This window comes from Lynx rufus, unplaced genomic scaffold (assembly GCF_022079265.1).
Source record: "Lynx rufus isolate CCGP_SWC_20201006 ecotype Redwood Valley unplaced genomic scaffold, mLynRuf1.p SCAF_5, whole genome shotgun sequence".
Classification (NCBI taxonomy): domain Eukaryota; kingdom Metazoa; phylum Chordata; class Mammalia; order Carnivora; family Felidae; genus Lynx; species Lynx rufus.
The window spans coordinates 27,655,969-27,681,445 of record NW_025814867.1 but is presented as its reverse complement, the minus strand read 5'-3'; the positions used below and the strand labels follow the sequence as shown (position 1 = coordinate 27,681,445).

At 42.6% G+C, this 25,477-nt stretch overlaps 1 protein-coding gene across 1 annotated transcript in view; it reads left to right on the top strand.

Annotated features, from left to right (window-relative positions):
- CPNE4 (copine 4) overlaps positions 1 to 25,014 on the top strand; it is a 493,405-nt gene extending 468,391 nt beyond the window's left edge. The window contains exons 12-16 of the mRNA XM_047100293.1: positions 7,427 to 7,481; positions 10,649 to 10,700; positions 12,034 to 12,167; positions 18,218 to 18,454; positions 24,483 to 25,014. Of these exons, the coding sequence (XP_046956249.1) occupies positions 7,427 to 7,481; positions 10,649 to 10,700; positions 12,034 to 12,167; positions 18,218 to 18,454; positions 24,483 to 24,617 (613 nt within the window). The 3' untranslated portion in view covers positions 24,618 to 25,014. The remainder of the gene's footprint in view (positions 1 to 7,426; positions 7,482 to 10,648; positions 10,701 to 12,033; positions 12,168 to 18,217; positions 18,455 to 24,482) is intronic.
- Positions 25,015 to 25,477: the final 463 nt, after the last annotated feature.

Below are 25,477 nucleotides of genomic sequence, written 5' to 3'. Positions count from 1 at the left end.
TGAATTTATTTTGCCTTTCCAGTATTTCCAGGTTGAGATGAAGTTGTTCACATGTTCAAGAAGGTTCTTTGAGGTAGAACGAATATAAATATAAATATGGATACATCTCAGTTGAGTCATTAGTGTGTTTGTAAAACAAGGCTAGTTAGTAATAAGAAGCAATAAAGTGAGCCTTTAAATCAGGAAAATAAAGAAAGTGACTCTGTCCTCTAGTTTCAGAGAAATTTTATGGGACAGCATGATTTCTGTTCTTTCTAGTGTCATAACCAGTGGTAGGTATATTAAAAACCCCTTGCCCCAGGCACCAGAGGGGATGAGACAATCTAGTGACCAGAATGTGCAGAGAAACCAACAGGAGAGGGATAGGAAAAATCTCATCTGTGTCCTCCTGCTGGTGAATCTCTGCATTCGGCTTGGTTATTTTCAATAACTCAACTGGGTGTGAGGGCAGTTGGGGAATGAATAAACAGATCCAGTACAATCACACAGCCTTAAACACTCAGGCCTTTGCTGACACTTGCCCTCTTATACAGTTAGAACAGAGGGCAATAGCATTTTAAATTACTTTGTTAAAGTGATACTTCTTATACTTAACCGAGGTATCGACTGTGAAGACAACTTGAATTTCAGCTCTGATTTCTTTTGGCCCAAATACAGGGAGTATTCCTAGAGAGGGTATATATCATATGGAGAGTTCTACCAAGGAGAGAGAAAATTGACAAATTGCCTCCCCACTGCCAGAAACTTCTCCAGCCATACCCAAGATACCAAAACAGTCATTTTTTCCTAACATGCACATGAATGATTTAGTGCATGATTTAGTATATACATAAGAGGCAAGAAAGAAGGGAGAGGATGTATCTTCAGGATTCTTACTAATTTTAAATCATGAAATGCTCATAAAAGAGATAAAGTAGGTAAAGCACTCGATACAATACTATAAATACATGCTGCTTAATAATAAAATTGACTCAGACTCTAGGGGAGAAGGCAGTATAATAACGAATTCCAAAGAGAAAATTGGTGGTTTGACCAGAAACTAAGATGCCAATGCCCAGAGCCTTGGCTACGGTCCTGCAGCAGATTTACAGGATGATCTGGAACAAACCGCTGAACTTCCTGTTTCCTGGTTACTTCACATGCAGGATACAGATACAATCCAAGTGACCCATACATCTTTTAGAGCTATTATCCTCTTATAATATAAAAGCCAGGCAAAGCCTGGAGAGCATTTAGTATTCACTCAAAAATACAGATTCAGCATAAAAGTAAGGTATTATACCTTAGGGGTTACATAAAGAATTACTGTAAATGATTCTTTTTAAAATTTTAAAAGGAAAATAATGAAGTTATCAGCCCATCTGACCAGGAAAATCAGGTTTCCGCAGTTCAGTGGAACTATACATGTATACATATACATGTACATATATACATATACGTATACATATAAAGAAGGCAGCTCAGCATTAAAAGGGGCAAATGCCTAAGGAAGAAAAGAACTGAAAAGCCCAGGCGCTCTTTTGAGAGACTCCCTGGAAGAATGTGTAATGCAAGCCGCTCACTTGAAAACTGACAAGGTTCTGCAGTTTCTCCTTTGCGTGGGTGGATAGACAATAGACAGGCAGAGTCAGGAAATTTCAAGTTGGGGCTTTGGAATTAATTTATTCTCACATCAAAGTCACTGAGGTTGATGTTCAAAAGAAACACTTGAATAAAAACTGACAGAAGGCATCGTTCCCCCTCCTGCAGAGACAGAGAGGTTTTTAATCCCCATGAGCCTTAGAAATTGCTCCCAGCCTCTGACAGCCAAGGGTTTTCTTTCTGCCTTGTACAGTCATTGCTAAGGGGTCATTACGAGGTGATCAATGAAGTAGAACAGCTTGGGAGACACATAAAGCCCTTCTTAGGGTGCCTTGAAGGGGAAGCTTCTCCACAAATTTCTGGTCCTAAGGCCAGAAGACAGTCCTGCCAGCTCACTCTGTCTCTATGCCTCTGAAAGAGAGACCACTGCCCATTCCCTCCCCTTTGAGTCACCAAGCATGCACACATGTATGTGTGTACACACACACACACACACACACACACACACACACATAAGCTCATATATTCCCTGTTGGTTGTAGCACTTGTCCAGCTCCTATGAACATCCTGGTCAGGCTGCTCAAGACCAAGTGACATCCATTCTGTGAGCCCAGCAGAGGTATGGATCTCTGACCACCCGGAATGCCCTCCAATAAAAGGCTGGTCTGTCTGCTATCGATAGAGTATAGATACTGAATACGGTGCTTGGAAGCACAGACTGCCATTTTATGGATGCGACCACCCCAGCATAAGGTGGAGGTTTCAGCACCTGAGGCAGGAGTCTTCCTCCATGGTGTGCTAGGAGGCAAAGTTAGAACTGATACCCAATCTGACAGGTACTGGGTTTAGAATCCAAAGATAGGTTCATGTCACAGTTCTACCTTTTCTACTCTACCAACACCAGTCAGTGGTTCTCAGCCTTGGCTGCACATTGGAATCATTCGGGCAGTCTTAAAATATGCTGATACTTGGGCCCCACTCCAGAGGTTTATTAGTCTGCTGTACATCCTGGGAAATCGGGATTTTTAATTCTAGTGGGCGTCCCAAGTTGAGACCCAGCGTTAAATCGGGAGAGAATGGGTCAGATGGAATGGCTAAGGACCAAGCAGCACCTACTGGCTGCCAGGTACCTCACATGGTGTTGTAAGGACAGAGATAAATTAACAAAGCATAATTTCCCCCCAGCTGGTTCACAGTCTCAGGGAGAAAAGGGCTTGTAAATAAATTGCAGCCCAGCTTGGTCAGGGCAGCTGACTGTAGACGAGGACTGCATAAAAAGAGAACGATTGACTTTCTCCTTTGTGGGAGAAGAGGTAGTCAAGGAAGGCCTTCTGAGGATGGTAAGTTCTGGGAAATTCAGTTGTTATTAGAACATGAATGGACTTATCTTTATTATTCTGAATCGTTAGACCCAACCAGCCTCCTACAAAGGGCAGAGTCAACAGGAGTGGTAGAAAGAGCATGGGGTCCCAGCGACAAATAGACCCTGGGTTCAGACCCCAGCTCAGCTACCTCTGTTCTGAGGTTTACATTCCATGTGCCTTGGTGTCATTGATTTCAAGTGGAAGTTTTCTCTAACTTTCCTTGAGGAGCAGTTGTAAGGGTTAGATGTACAGTGGCTAGCTAGCACATGTTCGGCCTGTTATACTCAGTAAATGATAGAGGCTATTATCTTTGACACTCTTAATTAGGTTTAAAAATAAACTGAACACAAAAGGAAAAAGGATTATGGTGGACATTTTGGACCAATGACCTTTAATTTTTGGTTTTGAGCATGTACCCCTAAAAATGATTTTATAAAAATGTGTAACCTCACACATTTTAACATTTACATTGACATCTAATGTTTTCCATTATGAGTTTAAATAATGGCAAAGAATGGAAATTCTAGTGTATTGTAAATATGAACATTTAAAAATAAAACTCTTACATAACTCTTGTGAATGCATCCAGTAGAATGTAAATGCCATAGCTATATGATCCATCATCCATTTTAAAAATGCATGAACAAGCTCTTTAGTTGGAGTTGAGAATTTTAATTATTTCTTTTTTTCATGAACCTGTATTTTCACTCCCCTCCCCCATAGAATTTCATCCTAATGTATCATTAAAATTTGGGTTCAAAATTCTTTTATTGGTCACTGTATCATACGTTTCTATAATAAAAATACAAATATAAATTTTAAAATATCTAGTTTCTAAAATGTTCTGTGTTGAAAAGGTTTAAAGTATTTTTTAAAATCTTCTGTTTGAGTTTTTATTACAGTCATTATTAGTGCATAATTGACCAAAAGAACAAATGTATTGGAAATTTCGGTATTTAATTATTGCCCATAAAAAATGAAAACTTTTAATGAAACAAATAGTGAGGGGTTTTCCCTAATTAGTTTACAATTTGTAGATGAATGCTATCCATTACTAAAATGGAAGAGTCTACTTTCAATCCTATTCCAATTTTTTTACCAATATAAATACTAAGAAAACCTGCTCTTATAAATAAGTACATGGTAATGGAAAGAGTTTGACTAGCAGTTTTACTCATTTCTTTCAACTCTAAGTTATACATGAAAAAAATCACATAATGGTTTATCACCACAATGTATTTTTAATGATGTACCAGCTGATATAAGCACTTTCTACAACTTTTTAAAGCAAAAATTGGCAACTGCCCGACTTGCAAAAGGATTTGTTTCCTCATTCCCTTATTTTCTGCTACAGAGTTTTTACACTAAGGAACAATGCACCATTGTGGTTAAGATTCATAATGGGTAAGGAGAAGGATAATTGTGAAAGGGAAGGTGTGAATGGAGAGCAGGTCTTTCTATTACACCTGTTCCCAGAAGATCAATTTCAGCAGAGACTACATAGGAGCAGAGGAACTGAATACTGATTTCCTTAAAAAATAAATAAATAAAATCATGCCCTACTATCCCCAGAAGGGCATTGCATTTCCATGTACCCCAGTGTTAAGACCACTGCCTTAGAGAACAGTCTTAATTAAGTGTCTAGGTGTTCTGAAATGCCAGTTTGCCTTGAGTCAGTCTCTGTTTCCTTATGGATGAGGTCATTTGTCTTTATTTTTATTACTCTCTTGCTTTGTCTCAAAGTCTTCCCTAACTGGAGGGTTAAAATGGTGTTTGAAAATAAATCTTCCATCTGGAGATCCTTTAACCATCAGTCATTCCCTAAGAAGTTCAGGACTCCATGCTCATTACCACTGAAGACCATGGGCTCTTTTATTGTATTTTATGCTGTTCTATTCCGGTAGTAAGAAATATTGCCATTAGCAATGTGGTAACATGCTCATGAGTTTTCCAAGTTCACAGATTCCACCAATCATGTTCCTAGTAGTTGCAGAGTGGCCCCTTTACTCAGTGCTGAGTGCCCTTTACTCCAATCTCAAGTTCTTTGAAGTGCTGGCATATGGATGCTTGCTTGTGTGCTCAACCTGCCTTCTCTTGCCTCTTGCATAAGACTCCTCTCTGACTAGTTTTATTTTTTAATCAGGAAGAATGGAAGTGTAAATCTATTGTGCTTATGCTTGAAAATTTTTCTTTGGTATGTTTGTTAGTTAGAGACTTCGTGGTGGCTAACTTCAGAGAATTGATGCCCTCCTGGGTTATTAATTATTCCTCTTGTAAGTGAGGCGTTTTCCCTGCCTCCCTGCTCTTAAAACTCAATTACATAACAGTGCATCATGCTCAGCAAACCTCAAATCCCCAGGGTGGCTTGGAAGGTATAAAAAGAATATCCTTAAGGCTGGAACATTGGTTTGGTGATTAGAAATGGATGGAATATTAGATCTCGCCCTTCCTGAACTCCTCAAAGAAAAAAATAAAAGGTATGGAACCTTCTAGGTTTCTGTTTTGACTTTTCGGAGCTATCTCTGGGTTGGAAGAACCAGGACCCCTTCTCCAACCCAGAAAGTTTTCTTCCATACCTACTTACCCTGAAGGGGCCTCTGAAATATCCCTCATAGATTCCCTCTCACAGCTGCCTGCCCTTGTCTTGGTTAAGGGGGGGGGGGGGTGGGAATTACTGTGGCAAAGTATTTCAGTATTTCCAAGGACCAGAAGTATTTTTTTTCTCAGAGCTGTGGCTGATCCTTTATAGGCTGTTGTGTTTTTCTATTTATCAGTATTAATACCTTTTCTGCTACCTGCTAGATGCAGTGCACCACAAAGCCCATATCTACACAACAGTGAGGAAAAGGGAGAGCTGGTGATTTTCTGGAGAATTTGACTAATTTCAAAGAATGCTGGCTTCCTCATATCTCCTACCCAACCTTGCTCAAATTGGCTCATTTTGGTGAAGTTTTATCAAAGCCATCATTGGCTACTAATGACCTCTAAATCTGTCAGTTGGTGGTAGGTGAAGATCTGGCTTTGGTACTTTGACTTCTCTGTCAGCCTTGTAGGGAGGGGGGGGTCCCCTCTTATTGACGGAGCCATTCAGGGACAGTGAGCCCTAATGAGTTTCCTTTTCTCCTTGACTAACTCTGCAAAGAACTGAGAAATGTAGGAATTGTTCCAAGAACAAATCTCGGTGGTATATTTAATGGAAAAGTAAAAGGTAGATGGCATGAGAAGAACATTCCTCTGCTGACAGCAATACTCCAGAACCCCACAAAATTTGCCTAAAGAGAGTCTTACCTGTTGTCTGGTCAGGGGATCAGTTAGTGCCAGAAGGAAGTGCCAGAAGCAAATCACATTTAATGCTATATATAATCATTAAAGTATAATGGGACAACAGAAAAGGCACGGGCTTTAGAATCACACGATCCTCCCTGGTAAACACCTTAGGCCACTTTCTTAGCTTTTCTGAGACTCGGTTTATTCATCTGTAAATAGGAATAATAAGTAGGTGGAAATTCAAGGGGAGTGTGAGAATTAAAACAAACATGTACATTGCCTAGCATCATACCCGGCAGATTGGATGTGCCAGTTAAGGTTAATTCTTCTCCCCATCATTTCACCTCTAGTACAGTAAAGTACGAGGTAAGGTATAACATATGTGAATGAATAAATTAAAGAGAGAAATTTCAATATGCCTAAGAGAAACCAAGCCATGATTCAATTCATGGGCTATCTTTTCATTAAATATTTATGGAGCACACACTCTGTGGCAAGTATTATGCTGAAGAGAGGGGCAAGGGGCAGTTTGGGACAGAGAGGCAGTGGCAGATGTAAAGATATTAATACCAAAAAACAGCATCCCTTTGCATTCAGAAGACATGAAAAGACATGTAAATAATTTATCCTTGTTTGTATGAAATAAAATAATGGGAAAACTGAGTCCTGTAGATGGAACCAAGCTCTGTCAATTAGCCAGCCTTCTAAGCTTCCTGTTGCTTTTAAATATCCCCTTTTGGCTTAGACTTGTACCCTGGCTCTAACCAGCAGCCTGATCTTGAACAAGCCACTTTACCTCCCAAGACATTTCCCCACCTGTAAAATGAGAATAATGATCTCTCCCTAGAAAGACTTTATAAGATTATATATATGAAAAACCCTAACACAGTCAACCATTGGAGTTACCTAATTCATGATCACTTTTCAAAGACAGAAAAGTAGGCTTGGGGAGGTGAGGAAATCCTGGACCATTATTCCTCAGTATCAAATCTAGCAAAAAGTTATGGGAAGAAATTGCAGACTAATGACTGTGATGAACTTTGGGATTCCTTCTTGATTTTAATTATCCACGCTGCCACTATCCCCTGTTACCACAGATAATCAAGAGCATGAGTCAGCATTTGGCAGAGTAAAATGTCCCAGCAAGGTAACACAGGTTCATGTTTTTCTTCCTCATTGGGTGAACAAATGAAGCAACTTATTTTTTTTTCCAGTGACAAAATGTTCCCGGCCTTTGGGTTCGGTGCCAGGATACCCCCAGAGTACACGGTGAGTGAGTATAGATCCTCTGGTGTAAAAAGAATAACTTGGGTTTCCCTCATAGGAATTCACTCTTTTGGCCCTTGATAAAAATATGTAAGTAGAGCCCCAAAACTCAGAAATGGTCTTCAGAACTAGTGAAATTAGCCCCTTGGAGCCTATCTTTCGATGAAACAATCTCCTGGTATTCTGGATGAGTCTTCCCAGAGGGGCACAGGAAGAGTCCCATTGTTGAGCTTCCTGTAGGTATGGTCAGAAACTGAGAAGACGCTCAGGAAGTTGATCTCCACTGTCTCGGAACCTATCGACGCAGGTGTCCTCTATAGAAAGATCCTATTGATCACAGTGCCAACTGTGAAAGTCCATGAAGAGGACTTCTGCAGAATCCCTTAGGCCAAGTCTCTGAGCACCAGGCTTGTGTGGCAGAGAGATACAGAGAAGTCCTGAAGGAGAAGCACTCTGGCTTAGAGTATTGGGGAGCTGAAAGCTTCCCATGTAAACACTGGAGTCCTATTTGATACCGATTTCTCATGAACAAAGAAGACAAAGGTTGTGCAGAGAGATTTGCACTGCAGTGGAGCTGAGGCATTGTGCTGTGGTATACCAGATGCCCCCATGGGACGCTCTCCAGAGAGAACTCTGCTCCCACAGGAGGAAGGGCCTTGGAGAGACAGCAAGGTTCCTGCTCCGAACTCATCAATTCCTCTGAGCTGCAAGCCAAGTGGAAGCAATACTGCTCAGTCATCAGTTTCTCTTTTACCAATTGAGTCTCAAGGCAGGAGGAAAATGCTGACGTTTGCTCCCACACCAGAGCTGTCAGACCAAGGGCCTTCCCCTTCTGTGTCCTTTTTGTAAAAAGGGAATCCATCTCCCCGGTACTGCTGAAGTGAGCACTGGATGGAGTGGCATGTCTCCCTGACCTGTCTTCTTTCTTGTTTGCCTTATACCTCATACTGTCTTCCCTGCTGGGCATGGCTACAGATTTCTAGAAGCTTTTGTTGGAAATGGAGCACATGGAGAGGAAGAACATAGACTGGGAGTTGCTGACTGGTGGCCTGTAGACATTATTCAGGCCACAAATGTATTATATTTGACACAATTTTTTTTTTTAAGAATTAAGCAATTTCAGGGGCGCCTGGGTGGCGCAGTCGGTTAAGCGTCCGACTTCAGCCAGGCCACGATCTCGCGGTCCGTGAGTTCGAGCCCCACGTCAGGCTCTGGGCTGATGGCTCAGAGCCTGGAACCTGTTTCCGATTCTGTGTCTCCCTCTCTCTCTGCCCCTCCCCCGTTCATGCTCTGTCTTTCTCTGTCCCAAAAATAAATAAACGTTGAAAAAAAAAAAAAAAAAAAAATTTAAAAAAAAAAAAAAAGAATTAAGCAATTTCAGGGGTGCCTAGGTGACTCAGTCGGTTAAGTGTCCGACCTCGGCTCAGGTCACGATGTCACAGTTCATGAGTTCGAGCCCTACGTCAGGCTCTGGGCTGATGGCTTGGAGCCTCGAGCCTGTTTCAGATTCTGTGTCTCCCTCTCTCTCTACTTCTTTCCCGCTCATGCTCTCTCTCTGTCTCTCAAAAATAAATAAACGTTTTAAAAAAAAATTTTTTTTAAGAATTAAGGAATTTCATGTAAAATATCAGATTTCTGGCTTCTCTGGAAAAACTAAAAGAACTAACAACACTGAGATTAAGAGATTTCACGCGCAAGAATTAGCAGAGCTGAAGAGATGCAATCCCCTTCAGATGGGGATGCTGTCTTAACAGGCATCCCTCACATATCCTCATCTGTGCTCTCACAAAGCCATGCAAATGCCCCTTTGCTGTGCCTAATTTCCCCTCTGTTCTAATAGGCACTGGTGGTCTCAATCAGCGGGGTGCCCCCGGAGAGTTTACAAGGTCATCACAATTTACTTCTTTAGGATAAAATCTCAAGAGTTTGTCTTGAAACTGAGCCACAAGCGCCTGTGTCTTAGTTTGCACTTTCCTGGGAATAGATCTTGAGACAAGGATTTGGATGCAAGTTGTTTATTTGAGAGGTGGAGGAAAGCTCAACAGAGGGTGGGAAAATGGGGAGAAGTCAACATAGGGTATGCTAACAAGCCAGTTACCACTGGGGTAGCCAGAGCTGAATTCTTCTGGGGCCTCCAGGAAGACAACGTAGAGTGCACACAGACCCCAAGAGATAAAGGGAGCTGGGGTATTGATATACCATATCCTGTCATCCAGTGAGTGATTAAGGGCTACTCGCCAGGGACATTCATTTCCCAAAACTTTCAGCTAGGCAGGCAAAGCAGGCTCTGGAGGCCTGAGAAAGACTTAAGGTAAGTAAAGCAGGTAAGATGGTTAGAAGTCAGCTGACTTCCTGGAAGTTCTCAGGGCAAGGAAATGTGGGCTAGCATGAACACTAAAAAAAGAGGGGTCTTTTCACACAGTGACGTATTTTCTAGCACCTAATAGAGTCAATGCTTGGAAATAGCCTTTGAAATGCAAGTCTCTATATAATTCCAAATGATCCAATAAAAATGTCCAGATGCCAAAACATCCCTCTTGTTTTATCAGGTTTTAGAAACAAAAAAAGTAAACAATATTTTATTCGACCTTATGGTCCTACCTGGTCTTGCCAGGTAGAGGAATTTGTGCTGGAAGCTTAAAAAGTATATTACTTTTCCAGGAATAGAGTCCATTTTACCTGTATATATCTGAAAATCCTCTGGCCCTATATTTCTGCATATAATGTTAGAATGATTCGTAAATGTCAACAGCTTAGCTGGAGCCTGTATAACCATCACCATGTTGATCAGACAGCTTGGGTTATTGAGGGTCCAAATAGAGTTCAGCCAAATCTAAGCCTCCAGCCTATGGCCAGTTCTATCTGGAAGCTATTTGGAGTTACATTTTTCTGAAATCTTTTCTTCAATTCCTTTTATATGCCTTATTCTCCCCTCCTGCCAGCATTTATCTGATTCTAGAAAATCTTCCTGTCACCTCAACTCCACAGGGAGCTTAGAATTCACCCTCCATCTCAGATTGATTGTGTAAAGGCTTAAAATGGTTCCTGCTGCTTAACACATAATGAATGTAATGGGCATTTGTTTGCAAACTCTAAGCCCCAGTGCCTCCTTACTGGATTAAAGTTGTAATTCTCCTTTCTTCCTTTTTTAAATTTTAATTGGTGTCTAGGTCTCTCACGACTTCGCAATCAACTTTAATGAAGACAACCCAGAATGTGCAGGTAAATCACACATAAAAGAAAGCCAAGGTCTCACATCCCTTCCGTGTGTACCTTTCCTATTTTTGTCTCTCTGCTCTGATACAGTGTGTCAGTTATCCACAGTCATCTGTCCACAGCAGACAGCTAGGCTTTCTCTATCCAAATAAACTTACTACTCCAAAGGCAACAGAGAGCCATAATAACAGAGCAGAAAAATAGCCATAAAAGACAGAATGCAGGGGTGCTTGGGTGGCTCAGTTGGTTAAGCATATGACTTTGGCTTAGGTCATGATCTCATGGTCCATGAGTTTAAGCCCCGCATCAGGTTCTGCACTAACAGTGCAGAGCCTACATCGGATTCTGTGTCTCCCTCTCTTTCTGCCCCTCCCCCACTCATTCTCATTCTCTTTCTCTCTCAAATAAACATTTTAAAAAAATTTTTAAAAGACAGAATGCAGAAGAGGTCTTAAGCTTACAGCAAGAATATTGATAGTAATTTCTGGATTTCTCTGCCAAAGAAACATGGGGGAGAAATTTATCCAATGGGCAGTGATACGCTACCCCTCTTTCTGCTTTCCAAGTTTTCATTAGGGATTTATTTTTCACAACTTCCTCCTGTATAAAGGAATAAAGAGAGGGGGAAACACGGAAATCATTTGACACTTTCAGCATGTTGGCAAAGGATACGGCCTCAGTGACTTCAAACAAGAAGCTTTATGGTTTTGTGCCAGAAAGAGCCTTCTCAAAGGATTTGGTCAGTGTTCCATTATTTCCAGCTAGAGATCCCTCAACATATTCCATTAAATAATGATGATGACACGATGTACACATGACTCCTACGGGTGGCCGAGGCTGATATAGACTAGAGTCAGCAGGTGGTGTGAAATCTAGAGAAACATTAAAGCTGACTTGCCTAGTGGCTGAGAGCACAGCCTTTAGAGAGAGCCAGGCAAGACCCAGGCTTGAATCCTGAGACTATGACTCACTTGCTTTGTGACCTGAGGCAGATCATTTAGCCTCCCCAAGCCTCAGTTTCATCACCTATAAAAGGGGTATAACATCTATTTCATTGTGCTGTGAAGATCTAATGAAATATTTTGTGTAAAGTGGGATATTAGGGAAATGTTTGTGGAAAAGGTTGCTTTTGACTTGAGCCTTTAAAGAGAATGATTTCATCAGGAGTGTGGGCAACACCACCAGTGATGTGGTGTTTTCCTTTTTACCTTAAGGACATAAATGTGACATTGAAAAGGACTATTGGGGCAATTTAATGTTTTATTTCTGCGTGTGTTTGATTGCACATAGATTTAAGGAGGTACTGAAGTGTTACTGATCTTTACCAATTTCACCTTAGGAATTCAAGGAGTTGTGGAAGCCTATCAGAGCTGCCTTCCCAAGCTCCAACTCTACGGTCCCACCAACATCGCCCCCATCATTCAGAAGGTCGCCAAGTCAGCGTCAGAAGAGACTAACACCAAGGAGGCATCGGTAAGGAGAGGGCTGGTCCTCCTGCTAAACGATGTTCGCTCACCCAGATATTGGCCAGAGCACCCATCCCACTCTGACAATAAATCCAGACATTTCTACTTGTATGAGTTTGGATAAGTGCCTTCACCCTCCCCCACCTTCAGTCTCCTCATCTGAGAAATGAACATAATCATACCCAACTCTGCTGAGTTATTGTGAGGCTCAGAGATGACACATCTCAAATGTCTGCAACATTATCTGAACCCAGGAGACACTCCACAACGGAAGCTATTATAGTCCACGGCAGGTCATACTCATCTCATATTCCTGGAGCAAAAAAATCGTCCAAAAATAAGCTTGCTTTCCAATGGACCCATACTACAGATGAAAGCAAAGCAAAACAGAAGTAAAACAATGGATGATTCTGTCCCCTGGTGGTCAGATGCAGCAACACAAAACATCATGGCAAAGATTTATTTTACATTCTGTTCATGGTTTTCTTTCTTTCTTTTTTTTTTAATTTACATCCAAATTAGTTAGCATATAGTGAAACAATGATTTCAGGAGTAGATTCCTTAGTGCCCCTTACCCATTTAGCCCATCCCCCCGCCCACAATCCCTCCCCTAACCCTCAGTTTGTTCTCCATATTTATGAGTCTCTTCTGTTTTGTCCCCCTCCCTGTTTTTATATTATTTTTGTTTCCCTTCCCTTATGTTCATCTGTTTTGTCTCTTAAAGTCATCATATGAGTGAAGTCATATGATTTTTGTCTTTCTCTGACTGACTAATTTCACTTAGCATTATACTGTCCAGTTCTATCCACGTAGTTGCAAATGGCAAGATTTCATTCTTTTTGATTGCTGAGTAATACTCCATTGTGTGTGTGTGTGTGTGTGTGTGTGTGTGTGTGTGTATACCACATTTTCTTTATCCATTCATCCATCGATGGACATTTGGGCTCTTTCCATATTGTTGCTATTGTTGATAGTGCTGCTATAAACATGGGGGTGCATGTGTCCCTTCGAAACATCACACCTGTATCCCTTGGATCAATGCCTAGTAGTGCAATTGCTGGGTCGTAGGATAGTTCTATTTTTAGTTTTTTGAGGAAACTCCATACTGTTTTCCAGAGTGGCTGCACCAGCTTGCATTCCCATGTTCATGGTTCTCTTAAGAGAAATGTAAACCAAGCCTATAAGGCTGAAAAGAGTTTGGTTTTTTCTCCCCTAAAATCTTAGAGTTGAATATAACCATAACAACTTTTCTATATATCATTTTTAATGATACCGATATCTTTCCTTTCTAGCTTTCTTAATTTAGTAGAATATTGCCAATGTCTGAAATTTTCTCTAGTTTTATCCTGGGTCCAAGATACTGCATTTCCGTGAAGAAGATTATATGCTACTCCCTCATCTCCTGACATGAACTCACCCAACCTACGTGCCCAGGTTCTCAGCCTTCCTCATATTAGAATAGATGGAGGGCCATGCTGGTACCTGATGTCAACCTCTTGTCTTGTGTCCTGGAGCACATCCCCTCTCAGTTATCCAAGGACATTGGTCCAGCAGTTATGTTCCCCTTCTCTCCTTATCATCTATTTCCCCTTCCTACTGAAGACTTATTTCCATTAGCAAATAAAACAGGCTATAATCTCTATTTGAATTACAATCTCTCCCTTGACTCCACTTTACCCTTTAGCTACTGTCCCTTACTTTACTCTCCTTTAAAGCAAAAGCAGAATCTACCTCACTATCTCGATCCACCTATACCAGTCAGACTTTCCTCTGCAACATTCTTCTGAAAATTGTACTTCTCAGAGTCAATGGCACCTCCATCTTGCCAAAGCCACAGAGGCCATGGAGAAAATCTGAATCCTCACAGATACAAGATTTACAAATAAGGGTTCGACAGGATCAGTATTTCATTTTCTTTTTTTTAACTTTTTTTCAATCACAGAACTTCAAACTCAAGTTCTTCCAATGATACCTTGCTCAGAAGTCCAACATATAAAATGGATTTTAAGAAAACAGACCATTCTTGCTAAATCTGGGCTAAGGAATGAGGTTCAAACTTGTCTGTTCGTCTTTACTTCCTTTATCCCCAAGAGCAGACAAGATATCCCCAGAGCTCCCTACAGCCCAGTTTAAAAACTGAATGATCCCAGCCCCTCTAGCAAACCAGGACCCACAAGAATAAAAAGAGAATAGGGCTGACATGGGTCTGGATTCGGGCCTGATTAAAGCCAGTGTGAGTTTTTGGCCATGACTCACTCCCCCAAGGACAGGCATGTCTGCTTTGAAAGGACATGTCAGGAATCGGTGAAGGAAGTATCTAATCCACACAACCTCAGATAATTTACCCTGTAGGCCAGAAACACTGATGTTTTTCCCCAGAGATTTTCCCTGTTCTTTGAACAGTGTATGGTCCAGGACCCCTTGTTATCACTGATAGCTGAAGGTCCTAACCTTGAGCCTCTTGGGCAAGTTGTACAGGGCATCTATGGCTGTCAGATTTTCTTCTCAGTTTTGTGGAACCCTTGTAGGAATAAAAAAAAATCCCCCCCTATCTAAAGACCCCAGTTCATTCAAAGACTGTAATGTTTCATCTGTGAGCATTTTCCTAGCCTGACTTGGGAAGTAACTGCTACTGCTTTCTTTATTGGAAATTTCCATCAGGATTTCGATCCGGCAATGTGCAGCCTATTACTTTTAGCTAGATTGAACCTGGAAGGATCAGATTCTAAAATCCTGACAATCTTCTCAGAGCGGGGGTTCTAGACCTGTTTTGTTCCAGGAGCACCATTAACAGCTGGTGAAGCCCGTGGACCGCTTCTCAGAAATGCTTTTAAATGCACAAATTAAAATATATATTATAAATAAACCAAATGTATTGAAATGCATTCAGAAAAACATTTTTAAATGTAGCTAAGAAGCATGATATAGTAATAAAATGCTTCTTTTATTAACATTAAATTATAAGAACTAGTAACTAGTCTAATAATTCTGTAATTTCTAAGTAGTATTGATATAAATGATATAGTAAGATATTTGCAGTCACTGTAATTTAACAGGAAAATATTCTGTGATTTCTATTGGTGATGAAGCTGCAAGTACAGTTAAAACTAATTTTATTTGTTAATTATATTAATAATTTAAATAATGATAAATTTCAGTTAGAGGTTAGTGAAAATAAAAATGTAATTTTCCCCAAGTTCGCAGACTATCTGAAATCTGTCAACAGTCCACAGGCCCAGGTTAAGAATCCCTACTCTAGGGGCTCCTGGTTGGCTCAGTTGGTAGAGCATGCACCTTTTGGCCTTGGGGTTTTGAGTTCAAGTCCCAGTTTGGTGTAGAGCTTACTTAAAGATTAAAATCTTTAAAAAAATAAAATAAAATCCCTGCTCTAGATGAAAAGTCAACAAACTACATTCTGCAGTGTGTTTTTCAGTGGCTTACAAGCTAAGAAGGGCTTTTACATTTTTAAATGGTTGAAAAAATCAAAAGAAGAATGATAATTTCACGGCACATGGAAATTATATGACATTTAAAACTTCAGACTCCATCAGTAAAATGTTATCGGGGCGCCTGGGTGGCTCCGTCAGTTAAGCGTCCAACTTCAGCTCCCGTCATGATCTCATGGTTCGTGAGTTCGAGCCCTGTGTCGGGCTCTGTGCTGATAGCTCGGCACCTGGAGCCTGCTTCGGATTCTGTGTCTCCCTCTCTATCTTCCCTCCTCCGCTCTTGCTCTCTCTCTCTCTCTCTCTCTCTCTGTCTCTGTCTCTCAAAAATAAATAAACATTAAAACAATTTTAAAAAAAGAACACAACCATGCCCATTCATATTAAGTATTGAATTGCTGTTCTCATATTACGCTAGCAAGGTTAGGTTGTTGGATAGAGATTACTAAATAATTGGTTATTGTCCCTTTACAGAAAATATTTTCCCAACCCTGTCTCTAGACCATTTCAACTCTAAAGTTTCTTGATGTGGTAGTGTGACTCTCAGGTGTTTTTGTTTCTGGAGGCATCGAGCAGGTAGGGATGATCCATCCCTTGGGGCTACAAAGATCAAATCGGTGGCAGTTGGGGAAAGTGGAGAAAGGAAGACTAGGGATCATCTGTTTATGAGTCAGAAGCAATATCCATCCAGGTGTGGCATCTGCCTGGCCTTCCAAGGCATACCCTGGAAAGGGTGATTTATGATTCTGGTGTATTCTATACCTCTTCCCCATATCTCCCACCACCAAGTTGCCTCCTTCTGCCCATTCTCTGCACCTTTCTAGCTGTACTATGCGGTCATCCTACTGAAATCTTCCTCCAAACTCCCAGGCTACCTTTTTTTGTAACTGTATAAGACTCAAAGAGCATGGCTATGAATGAAAATCTACAACTGAAATGAACTTGCATATTGGTCGGTTAGCTAGAACTAGGGATGGGTAGTTAATTAATGGACATGGAACAGAAATAGTCTTTACGTTAAACTATATGAAAAGCGTGTAGAACATGTGGCTGTCTTCATCATAGTGTGAATTTCTATTCTCTCCAGTTGCACTTTTGACAAGTTATGTCATCTAAAATGTTTTTTTCAGACTTACAAAGAGAAGTGGGAACCTTTAACGCTACCAGCCTGTGTGCAACCTTTTAAGTAGGATTCTCAAAACCAAATGTTTTCAGAATGTGGCTACTCTATCCAGCCTTTCTTCTTTGAAATATGGCAACTTGAAATGGCTTCATAATCCCACATTTATTCCCTGTAGATGTTGGGCCCGTTGCAAAAATTATAGTAGATTGGCATGAGTGGCAGGCCAGGGCCCTACTTCTCTCTCATCTCACAGTAGAGGCTATCATGATGCCACTCACAGCAGTGATGACCTCTGATAGTCTTCCTTCTCCAGACCCCATAGCACGTCCTGAGCCCTCCCTGTGCTGATGTGTACAGAGCCTCTTTGGCAGTCTCCATCTCAGATGAGCCACCTGCCAGCCTATGCAGGTAGAAAGGGGCCAGCCAGTCTGCAGGCAGGAAGCCACAGGAGCTGAGCACCCACAAGCACACTCAAAGTAGACCATGGTGCATGGCCTCTGGGGAAAGAGACTGCAGCCCTCACCCTCCGCCAGCAAGGCTCTAGACGAGTGCTGTCCACTGGAAATGTAATGGGAGTCGTATATGCAATTTTAATTTCTCTAGTGGCCACATTTTTAAAAGTTAAAGGAATCTAGGGAATTCATTTTATCGAAACCCAATGTAACCAAAATATTCTCATCTTAATATATGTTCTGTATAAAAAATTAATGAAATATTTTACATTCTTTCTTTGTACTCAGTCTTCAAAATCCATGTGTATTTACTTACATCATCTTAATTTGGATGCTAAATCATCACCACAAATACTTGATCTTTGTTTAGATTTTATATGTTAATCGTTGAGAAGCTAGATTCACATACCTGAGTGGTTCCAGATGTCCTTCAGAGGTTTCCAATAACTGAATCGAGTCTTCATTGTGAAAGTTAAATTTAAATTCATTTAAATGAAATAAAATTAAAATTCCAGTTCCCCTGTTACTCTAGTCACACTTCAAGGGCTCGGTAGTCACATGGAGCTAGTCGCTATCGTATGGGGCAATGCATTCATAGACTCTGAAAAATCCCACAGCTGAAGAGGATGGGATAAATGGTCTCGTCCCATTCCTCACTTCGCAGATGAAGAGACTTAGACCCAGAAGAGGGAAGGAGTTTTCCCAGGAACTCAGAGAGTGAGTCTTTGAAGCGAGGCCCTCTTGACTCCCCTCTGCTGCTCTGTCCACTACCCTGTGCTTTGTAACTGCCACTAAGGTGATTATTAGAATTAACCCACAATTTGTATGCCTGCGTTTAAGTTCCATTCATCATAACCTTAAGTCGTTAGGGCTGTAACACTCAATAAAAGACTCCATAAAAAGACAGACTCCATAAAAGTCTGTCAGTACTGTCGCAGTGGTCAGTATGCACAGAAGCCTCCTGGGTACATAACTGGTATTGTCCTTTTCTCCCCCACCTCTCCATCCCCGTGGTCACCTGGCCTCCAATCAATTGCAGCAATACTTCATCCTGCTGATCCTCACCGACGGCGTCATCACAGACATGGCCGACACCCGGGAGGCCATCGTCCACGCCTCCCACCTCCCCATGTCGGTCATCATCGTTGGGGTGGGCAACGCTGACTTCAGCGACATGCAGATGCTGGATGGTGACGACGGCATTCTGAGGTCACCCAAGGGAGAGCCTGTCCTTCGAGACATCGTCCAGTTCGTGCCCTTCAGGAACTTCAAACACGTACGCATATCTCTGGGGCTTCCCGTGGGAGAGCAGAACCAAAGCAAGCCCACTCCCACATTTTGCCATCAGTGTCTGGGGTGAAGCAATGCTAGCTGTCCCTGCGGGGCCGGGCCGTCTCACATGCAGGATACATAGAGCTTGGCTCTTTGGAGAAAGACGTGTGACTTAAGTAAGAGATGAGGAGTCGTGCTAACTGTGGTGGCCAGTGTTTCACTGGCACTTGCCCCCGTCCGTATAATTTCGGCTCTCTAGTGCACACAGGGCTGCATGCACCTTTGGGCAAGCTGTTCCCTTCCCGAGGGTGCCAGGCTGAAGTAGCAAAGAGAAGCTGAAATTCAGCCTGGGTTCTCCTTGTCAAGCCACGGACCCTCGGAGACGCCTGTGTTTGCCTTGGAAAAGTATAGTTTTGAAATGATAGAGACCTAAATCCTCTATAAATATACAGTAAACAGCATGAAAGATTTATTTAACTCTTTAATGAGGGAACCAGAAAGATAACAAAGCTATTCAAAGGAGGGTATAAAATAGTTGATTATGGTCACGGGGGGGCGGGCAATACTGGCATAGGTTTGCTAGGCGGATTCAAAACTGCTTAATAACCAAAAGGGTTAAAAAATAATAATTATCATCTTTAGATTACTTTCTTGACTGGGCAGAAATCTTGTCAGTTTTCTGCAAGTTAACATCTAGCTTTACAGCCTTGGGCTCCCGTCAGTAACAAACAGTAAGTCAAGCAGGGTCACAGTCCCCAGACGACCCCAAAGCAGGCCCACTAGACAATGCTCTGACACGGCCTTAAGAAATTGCTCTGTAACAGGTTTTCGGCATTTCCTAATTTGGGATGATTTTTAACTCAAGAAAAGACACCTTTAAAATGTACACAAAACCCTGCACGTGTAGGGCTGCTGTTGCCCAGAGTGACACCTTCTCTGAGTCACACAAAGGTCCCCTCTGTGCTGGTAGTGGCCCTGAGGGGTTCTTCAGAGCCTCCTCCAGCTGCATCTGGGCGTCACGTGTGTTGTCACAGACAGTCCTCTGTGTTCTTTTGTTCCATGCTGCTTGTGGAGGCCGCTCAAGAGCGGAGCACCCGCAGCCCCTGCTAGCCACGGAGGCCTTGCCTTCTGCTCTGTGTGTGGTGCCAGCAATACCGCTCCCAGGCCTGGCAACTGAACTTGAGCTGCCCCAGCAGGAGGGAATCTCCAGAATCTTAGTGCCCGGAAACCCACCGGTCCCCTTGGAAATGACAAGAACCCCCTCCTCTCCGTGCTACGGAGAACCCTCTGTCACCTGGACTATTAAGGCAGACCACCAATGCCTACGCTTCCCATCCCCCTGCTGGAAATGTCTTTGGCTTCTCCCTCCAGCCCCTCTGTTCTCAGGCCTGAAGTCAGTTATTTAGGGTCAGGCACTCTGCCATCCAACTTGAGCTTTCCCTTCTGACATTTTCTGGAAAAGCCTTTCTCCTCAAGCCCAAAACCCTCATTCAAATGAAACCCTTCACCCTCCTAGCCAATCTATCAGATACATCCAGAAACATCGGAATCCCAATCTGGGCTCACCCTGGGACCCCAGCTACACTGGGTAAGGCAAGTATGAAAGTAGGATGGATGGGTTTATTGTCAACAAGTCCCAGTGCCAGCGTCAGAGCCTTTGGCATACGCTTTTCACAAACTGCTGCTTACCACCTTTTTGGGACAGACTTTAAAGCAAACATTCAGATAAATCACGAGCCCAGCAGCCTCCACTGAACCCTACATCTCTTGGCCTACCGAGACCACTTAGAGAGATCCCTGCACACTCCAGGGCTCCTTGAACAATAAGGTATTGCTCATAGCCTTACGGCCACGCAATTGCTATTCGCCCTTTAAGGAGAACTGTGTGTAATTAGAATCATTAAAGGAGCCAAAAATCAATCCCTGGTTACAGCCTTGAGTACAAAGGGAGCTCCAAGTAACACCAAGCCCCCAGAAAGCACATAGGCACTAGGGGGGGGTGTGGGCTAGCTGTGGAGGAGGCTGTTTGCCTGGGGAGGGTGTTTCCAAATGAAACCACTTACTGAATAAAAGAGGCTCAGCAAGCCCTCAGGTCGTCTGCATGGGGACAGCGAGGAGTGTTATCTGCTAGGTGGAGGGATGTTTTAGAGCAGGCTAAATTTGCTGCAATTGTGTTCACCAATGAAGCTATCACTTCCCCAAACCATCCTCTCTCTGTCCCTGCATGCACACACTTGTGCAAACACACACACACACACACACGCACACACACATCTGTGTGCTACAGCAATGCCACAGAGCCATGCGAGTTCTCGCCTCTCCTCCAGCTTCCTCGTATTCCTCAAACACTCATGGAGCACCTTCTATGGGCACAGCATGTGCTAGACTAGAACCACAGTGAGATGATAAAGCCACAGAGCCAGGCCTCGAGGAATTTTCTGGAGAACTACATGGTTGGGACATACGTGTCAGCAGAAAACTCCCATGCTAAGCAACCTGTGGGTGATAGAAAAGGGTTCAAATGTTGCTCTAGGATTTCAGAGCAGAGAGGAGCAGCAGAGAGGAAAGCCTCACAGCTTGAGGTCGTAAAAGGAAGAAGGACAGAGCCTTGGTGGGCAGGGAGGTGAGGGGGCGTCAGCAACAAGGGAAGCGCCCTGATCAGGGTGAGGGAGTGGGTGCTGCTTGCGCGTGTCTGGGGCACAGAGTCTCCAGCAGCTCTGTGGGTGACGAAAACAACACCAGGGGCATATCACCCACCTTATCTTCGTGGATTTCAGATTACAGTTTGAAAACTATGTCATCATCCAAACGAATCTACTCTGAATTCAATACACAGTAAATAAAATGGAAGGTGAGCTGGTATCATTTCATATAAGCCAGTCACCCATGAACTGCCTCTCTTTGCATAATAACTCAAAGCTTTGAAGTGGACAAGGCACAGACTGTGAACTGTGTGGCTCTGGGCAAGTTATTTAACCTTTCTGTGCCGTAGACTTTCATCTGTAAAATGAGGCAAATGACAAATACATTGGGAGAATGAAGGTGGTACCTATATAAAGCTTGGCACAGCAGCTGGGCGTCATGGGTAGTTAATAAATACAGCTGCAAATACCAGCTGTGTTCACCTTTTTGGCCTTTTCCCAACCAGATCATGCCCTCAAGCCCTAACCGCTCACCAGAGCCACCAGAGCCAGCCCAGATATGCAAAAGAATGGGAGAGTCATTTAGAAACTGTGCTGTCTAGGGGCGCCTGGGTGGCTCAGTAGGTTACGCGTCTGACTTTGGCTCAGGTCATGATCTCAAGGTTCATGGGTTCAAACCCCATGTCTGCACTTTCAGCGCAGAGCCTGCTTGGGATTCTCTCTCTCTCCCTCTCTCTGCCCCTCCCCCACTCATGCTTTCTCTCTCTCTCTCTCTCTCTCTCTCTCTCTCAAAGTGAATGAATAAACTTTAAAAAAAAAAAAGAAAAAAAACTGTGCTAATACAGTGACAAATAGCCACATGCGGCTGTTTAAATTAATTTAAATAAATTTTAAATAAAATTTAAAATTCAGTTTTTCATTCACATCAGCCACATTTCAAGGGCTCGATAATCACAGGAGTCTAGTGACTGCCATACTGGACAGTGCAGATATAGAATATTTCCATCATTGTACAAAGTTCTACTTGCCAGCATTAGTTTAGGGATATCTTTTTCTTCAAATAACAGCAAATTCATCTTAACAGGGGATTACACAAGTGGTTCTTAACCAGGGACAACTTTGGCAACATCTGGAGACACTTATGATAGTGACAGTTTTGGGTGCTACTTGCAGGTAGTGGGTAGAGGCCAGGGGTGCTGTTAAACATCCCACAATGCACAGGACAGTTCCCCACACCAAGAATTAGCTGGCCCAAAATAGCAATAGTGCCAAAATTGAGAGACTCTGGATTGTGTAAATACAAATACATTTGTTCTTCCGTAACGAGAAGTTAGGGACTGGCAGCTGCTGACATCTTTTTTTCAGTGATTTGATGGTATCAGGCAAGCACTTGGTGATTCCCCTTGCTATTGTCTCATGATGATAAAACAGTTGCCGTAGCTCCAGGAATTACATTCTAGTTCAAAGAAAAAAAGAAGAGGAAAGGGAAACAAAGTCTATTATGTCTGTGCCCTCTAATCAGGAAAAAAAAAAAAAAAAAAGCTTTCCAAGAAACATCCTTACGTCTCAAAGGACAAAACTGGGGCCTATGGCCATCCTTAGGTTCAAGGGAGGCTGGGAAATTAAGTATTTGGCTTTCTAGCCTTTATATGACATGTGGCCAGAGAGTAAACTACAGTAGGAATGACTTTCATAGTTACCCCAGTGTACATGTGGACCATGCCGTAACACACAACCCTGAGCAGACATTTATAAACTAACAGAGCATTCACAGATGTCAGGTGCCCAACATGCTAAGACATCTTTGAAATGTGAGAGGTCACTTTAGAAAAACTCCCCATCATGTTTTCAAGATATGTGTGTCTATTTTCAACGTTTATTTATTTTGGGGACAGAGAGAGACAGAGCATGAACGGGGGAGGGGCAGAGAGAGAGGGAGACACAGAATTGGAAACAGGCTCCAGGCTCTGAGCCATCAGCCCAGAACCTGACGCGGGGCTCGAACTCACGGACCGCGAGATCGTGACCTGGCTGAAGTCGGACGCTTAACCGACTGCGCCACCCAGGCGCCCCATGTGTGTCTATTTTGAGCCTCCTCAAAACTGTGTGAGATAAAACCAATCCCTATTCTTTGCTGTTTTGTCTCCAAGAACACAGGGGCTCAGCCAAGTTGAATGGCTGAGTGGCAAGCCACAGAGGAAGGAAAGAGCAAGAAATGAGGTCATTCGGCATTTAGTCGAACCCTCTTTCTTTCCTTTGCTGAGGAATCTCAAGCACTCGTTAACTGGTCCCTCGGCTTCAAGTTTTCAAGTTCAATAATAGCTAATAATGAGACTAGGGCAATTTTATTTGCCCGGAGGCTGGAAAGTTAGTACTGAATGCCAGAGCCGGAGGTCAGATCCAGCTCTGTATGACTCCAGAGTCCATGCAGAATACCAACCTCCACCTTCCTCTGCCCCAAATCATACAGGGGGACCATACTGCTGACAGAATAAGACTATATTAATTAGTGGTAGTCAAGACCCTCCGTCACTTGGCCTCAAGCTTATCTTCCAACAGAATACTCCAACAATCCTGCATCCCCCAACACACACACACACACACACTTCTTTCAGCCCCATCAGATGACTCCCTGTCCCTAGAATGATCAAACGTCATTCTCCTTCTTCTCTACATTTTAAAACATGCCTAACTTAAATCCCACCTCCTCTTGGAAGTCTGCTGTGATTTCCTCTAATATGACTTGGTCTTTTCGTTTTCTGTGCTCTCGTCCCAAAGCATTAATGACTCTAGAACAGTGCTTCCCAAATTTCAGTTCACATAGGAATCACCCTACGGGCACCAAGTTAAAATGCAGATGATGATTCAGTAGCTCTGGGACGGGTCTAACGTTGTACGTTTCTATTAAGCTCACATGTAACGTGCTGCTGTTGTTCTGTGGCATGTACCGTGTTCAAGCTCACAGTAGAGTTCATTTTGGCCACACCAGGCTCCCCTGTCATGATTATACCTCCTTTAATGGCAAGAACCACAAACTCTTATAAACCCTGGCATCGTGCCTGGACTTGAACACAACTTGGGAACCAAACTTAAAGACAATTCATTCTGCTGTCCAACTTTCACCCGTCTTCAGCTGTGGATAGCTTTATATTTTGAGACAGGCATGAAAAATATAATTATTAAATGAAAGGTTCATTTTCCAACAATCTAACAACTCTCTTGCTTGGAGTAGATGACCAACAAATATCGATTGAATGAATGAATGAATGAATGAGAGAGAGAGAGAGAGAGGGTAGCAGCTCAGAGCAAGACTGCAGTCTTGTAGGCTGATTCTGGATCAGATTCCTTGGGCCAGGTGCCAAAGTCACGGTGATTTCTTCTTCCCTGCAGGCATCTCCAGCTGCCCTGGCAAAGAGTGTGTTGGCTGAAGTCCCAAATCAAGTCGTGGACTATTACAATGGCAAAGGGATTAAGCCAAAATGTTCATCAGAAATGTATGAGTCTTCCAGAACACTAGCGCCGTGAACTCCGCACGCTTTTCCAAGTTCTGAAACACTATTCCTGATAACATTTACTACTTCTACTACTCCTGTACTTAAAAAGACACACACACATACACATTTAAAAAATAGCACGTTTGGGTGATTTTTAACTAACTGACAATTTTTTTTGCATGTGTAGCCCTGAGGCCTGGATCTGTTAAGCTCTTGTATTGTCAAAGACTTTTTACAAGGAAACACAAATAATTGTAACTTACTCTTTACATTATAGCATGTCGCCTTGAAATAAAATGTTGTCTGTATCCGTTTTTTATACAGGTTTGTCGAAATTTTGCTAAATTTCTTATTATCTTTACACTGTGAAGCATTTTGAAACATTTACTGAACGTCGATAGCCAAAACATATTTGGTTTTATCTGCTACGGGATGAGAGACTTTTCAAAATGGCAGATGCATGGACTGTATTTTGCATGTTTAAAATAAAAACAAACCAACAAACCACACTGTTTTTTGCAGTTGTTATCTATAATCCCTCCCTGCTAATAATGGTCTCTTTGCTGAAGAAAAGGTTCATCCACCTAGACATAGACTTCTAGAAGTGGGTCTGGGGCACCTCTCAGCCCAGCACCTCTCAGACTTGACTGTGCACACAGACTACCTGAGGATCTTGTTAAAATTCAGACTGGTGCAACAGGTCCGCAGGACCCAAGATTCTGCATCTCTAACAAGGTCCCAGGTGACGCCATTGCAGTCTACACTGAAGAGTACTGAGGTTCTAGGCTTTGGGGTATCATCCTAGAGACCGTCTGAAACAGGGAAGCACCTCGTCTGCTTGCGAAGGGCACTTGTCCCCTGCCGGTAGCACAAAAGTCCCACCTGTCTCCG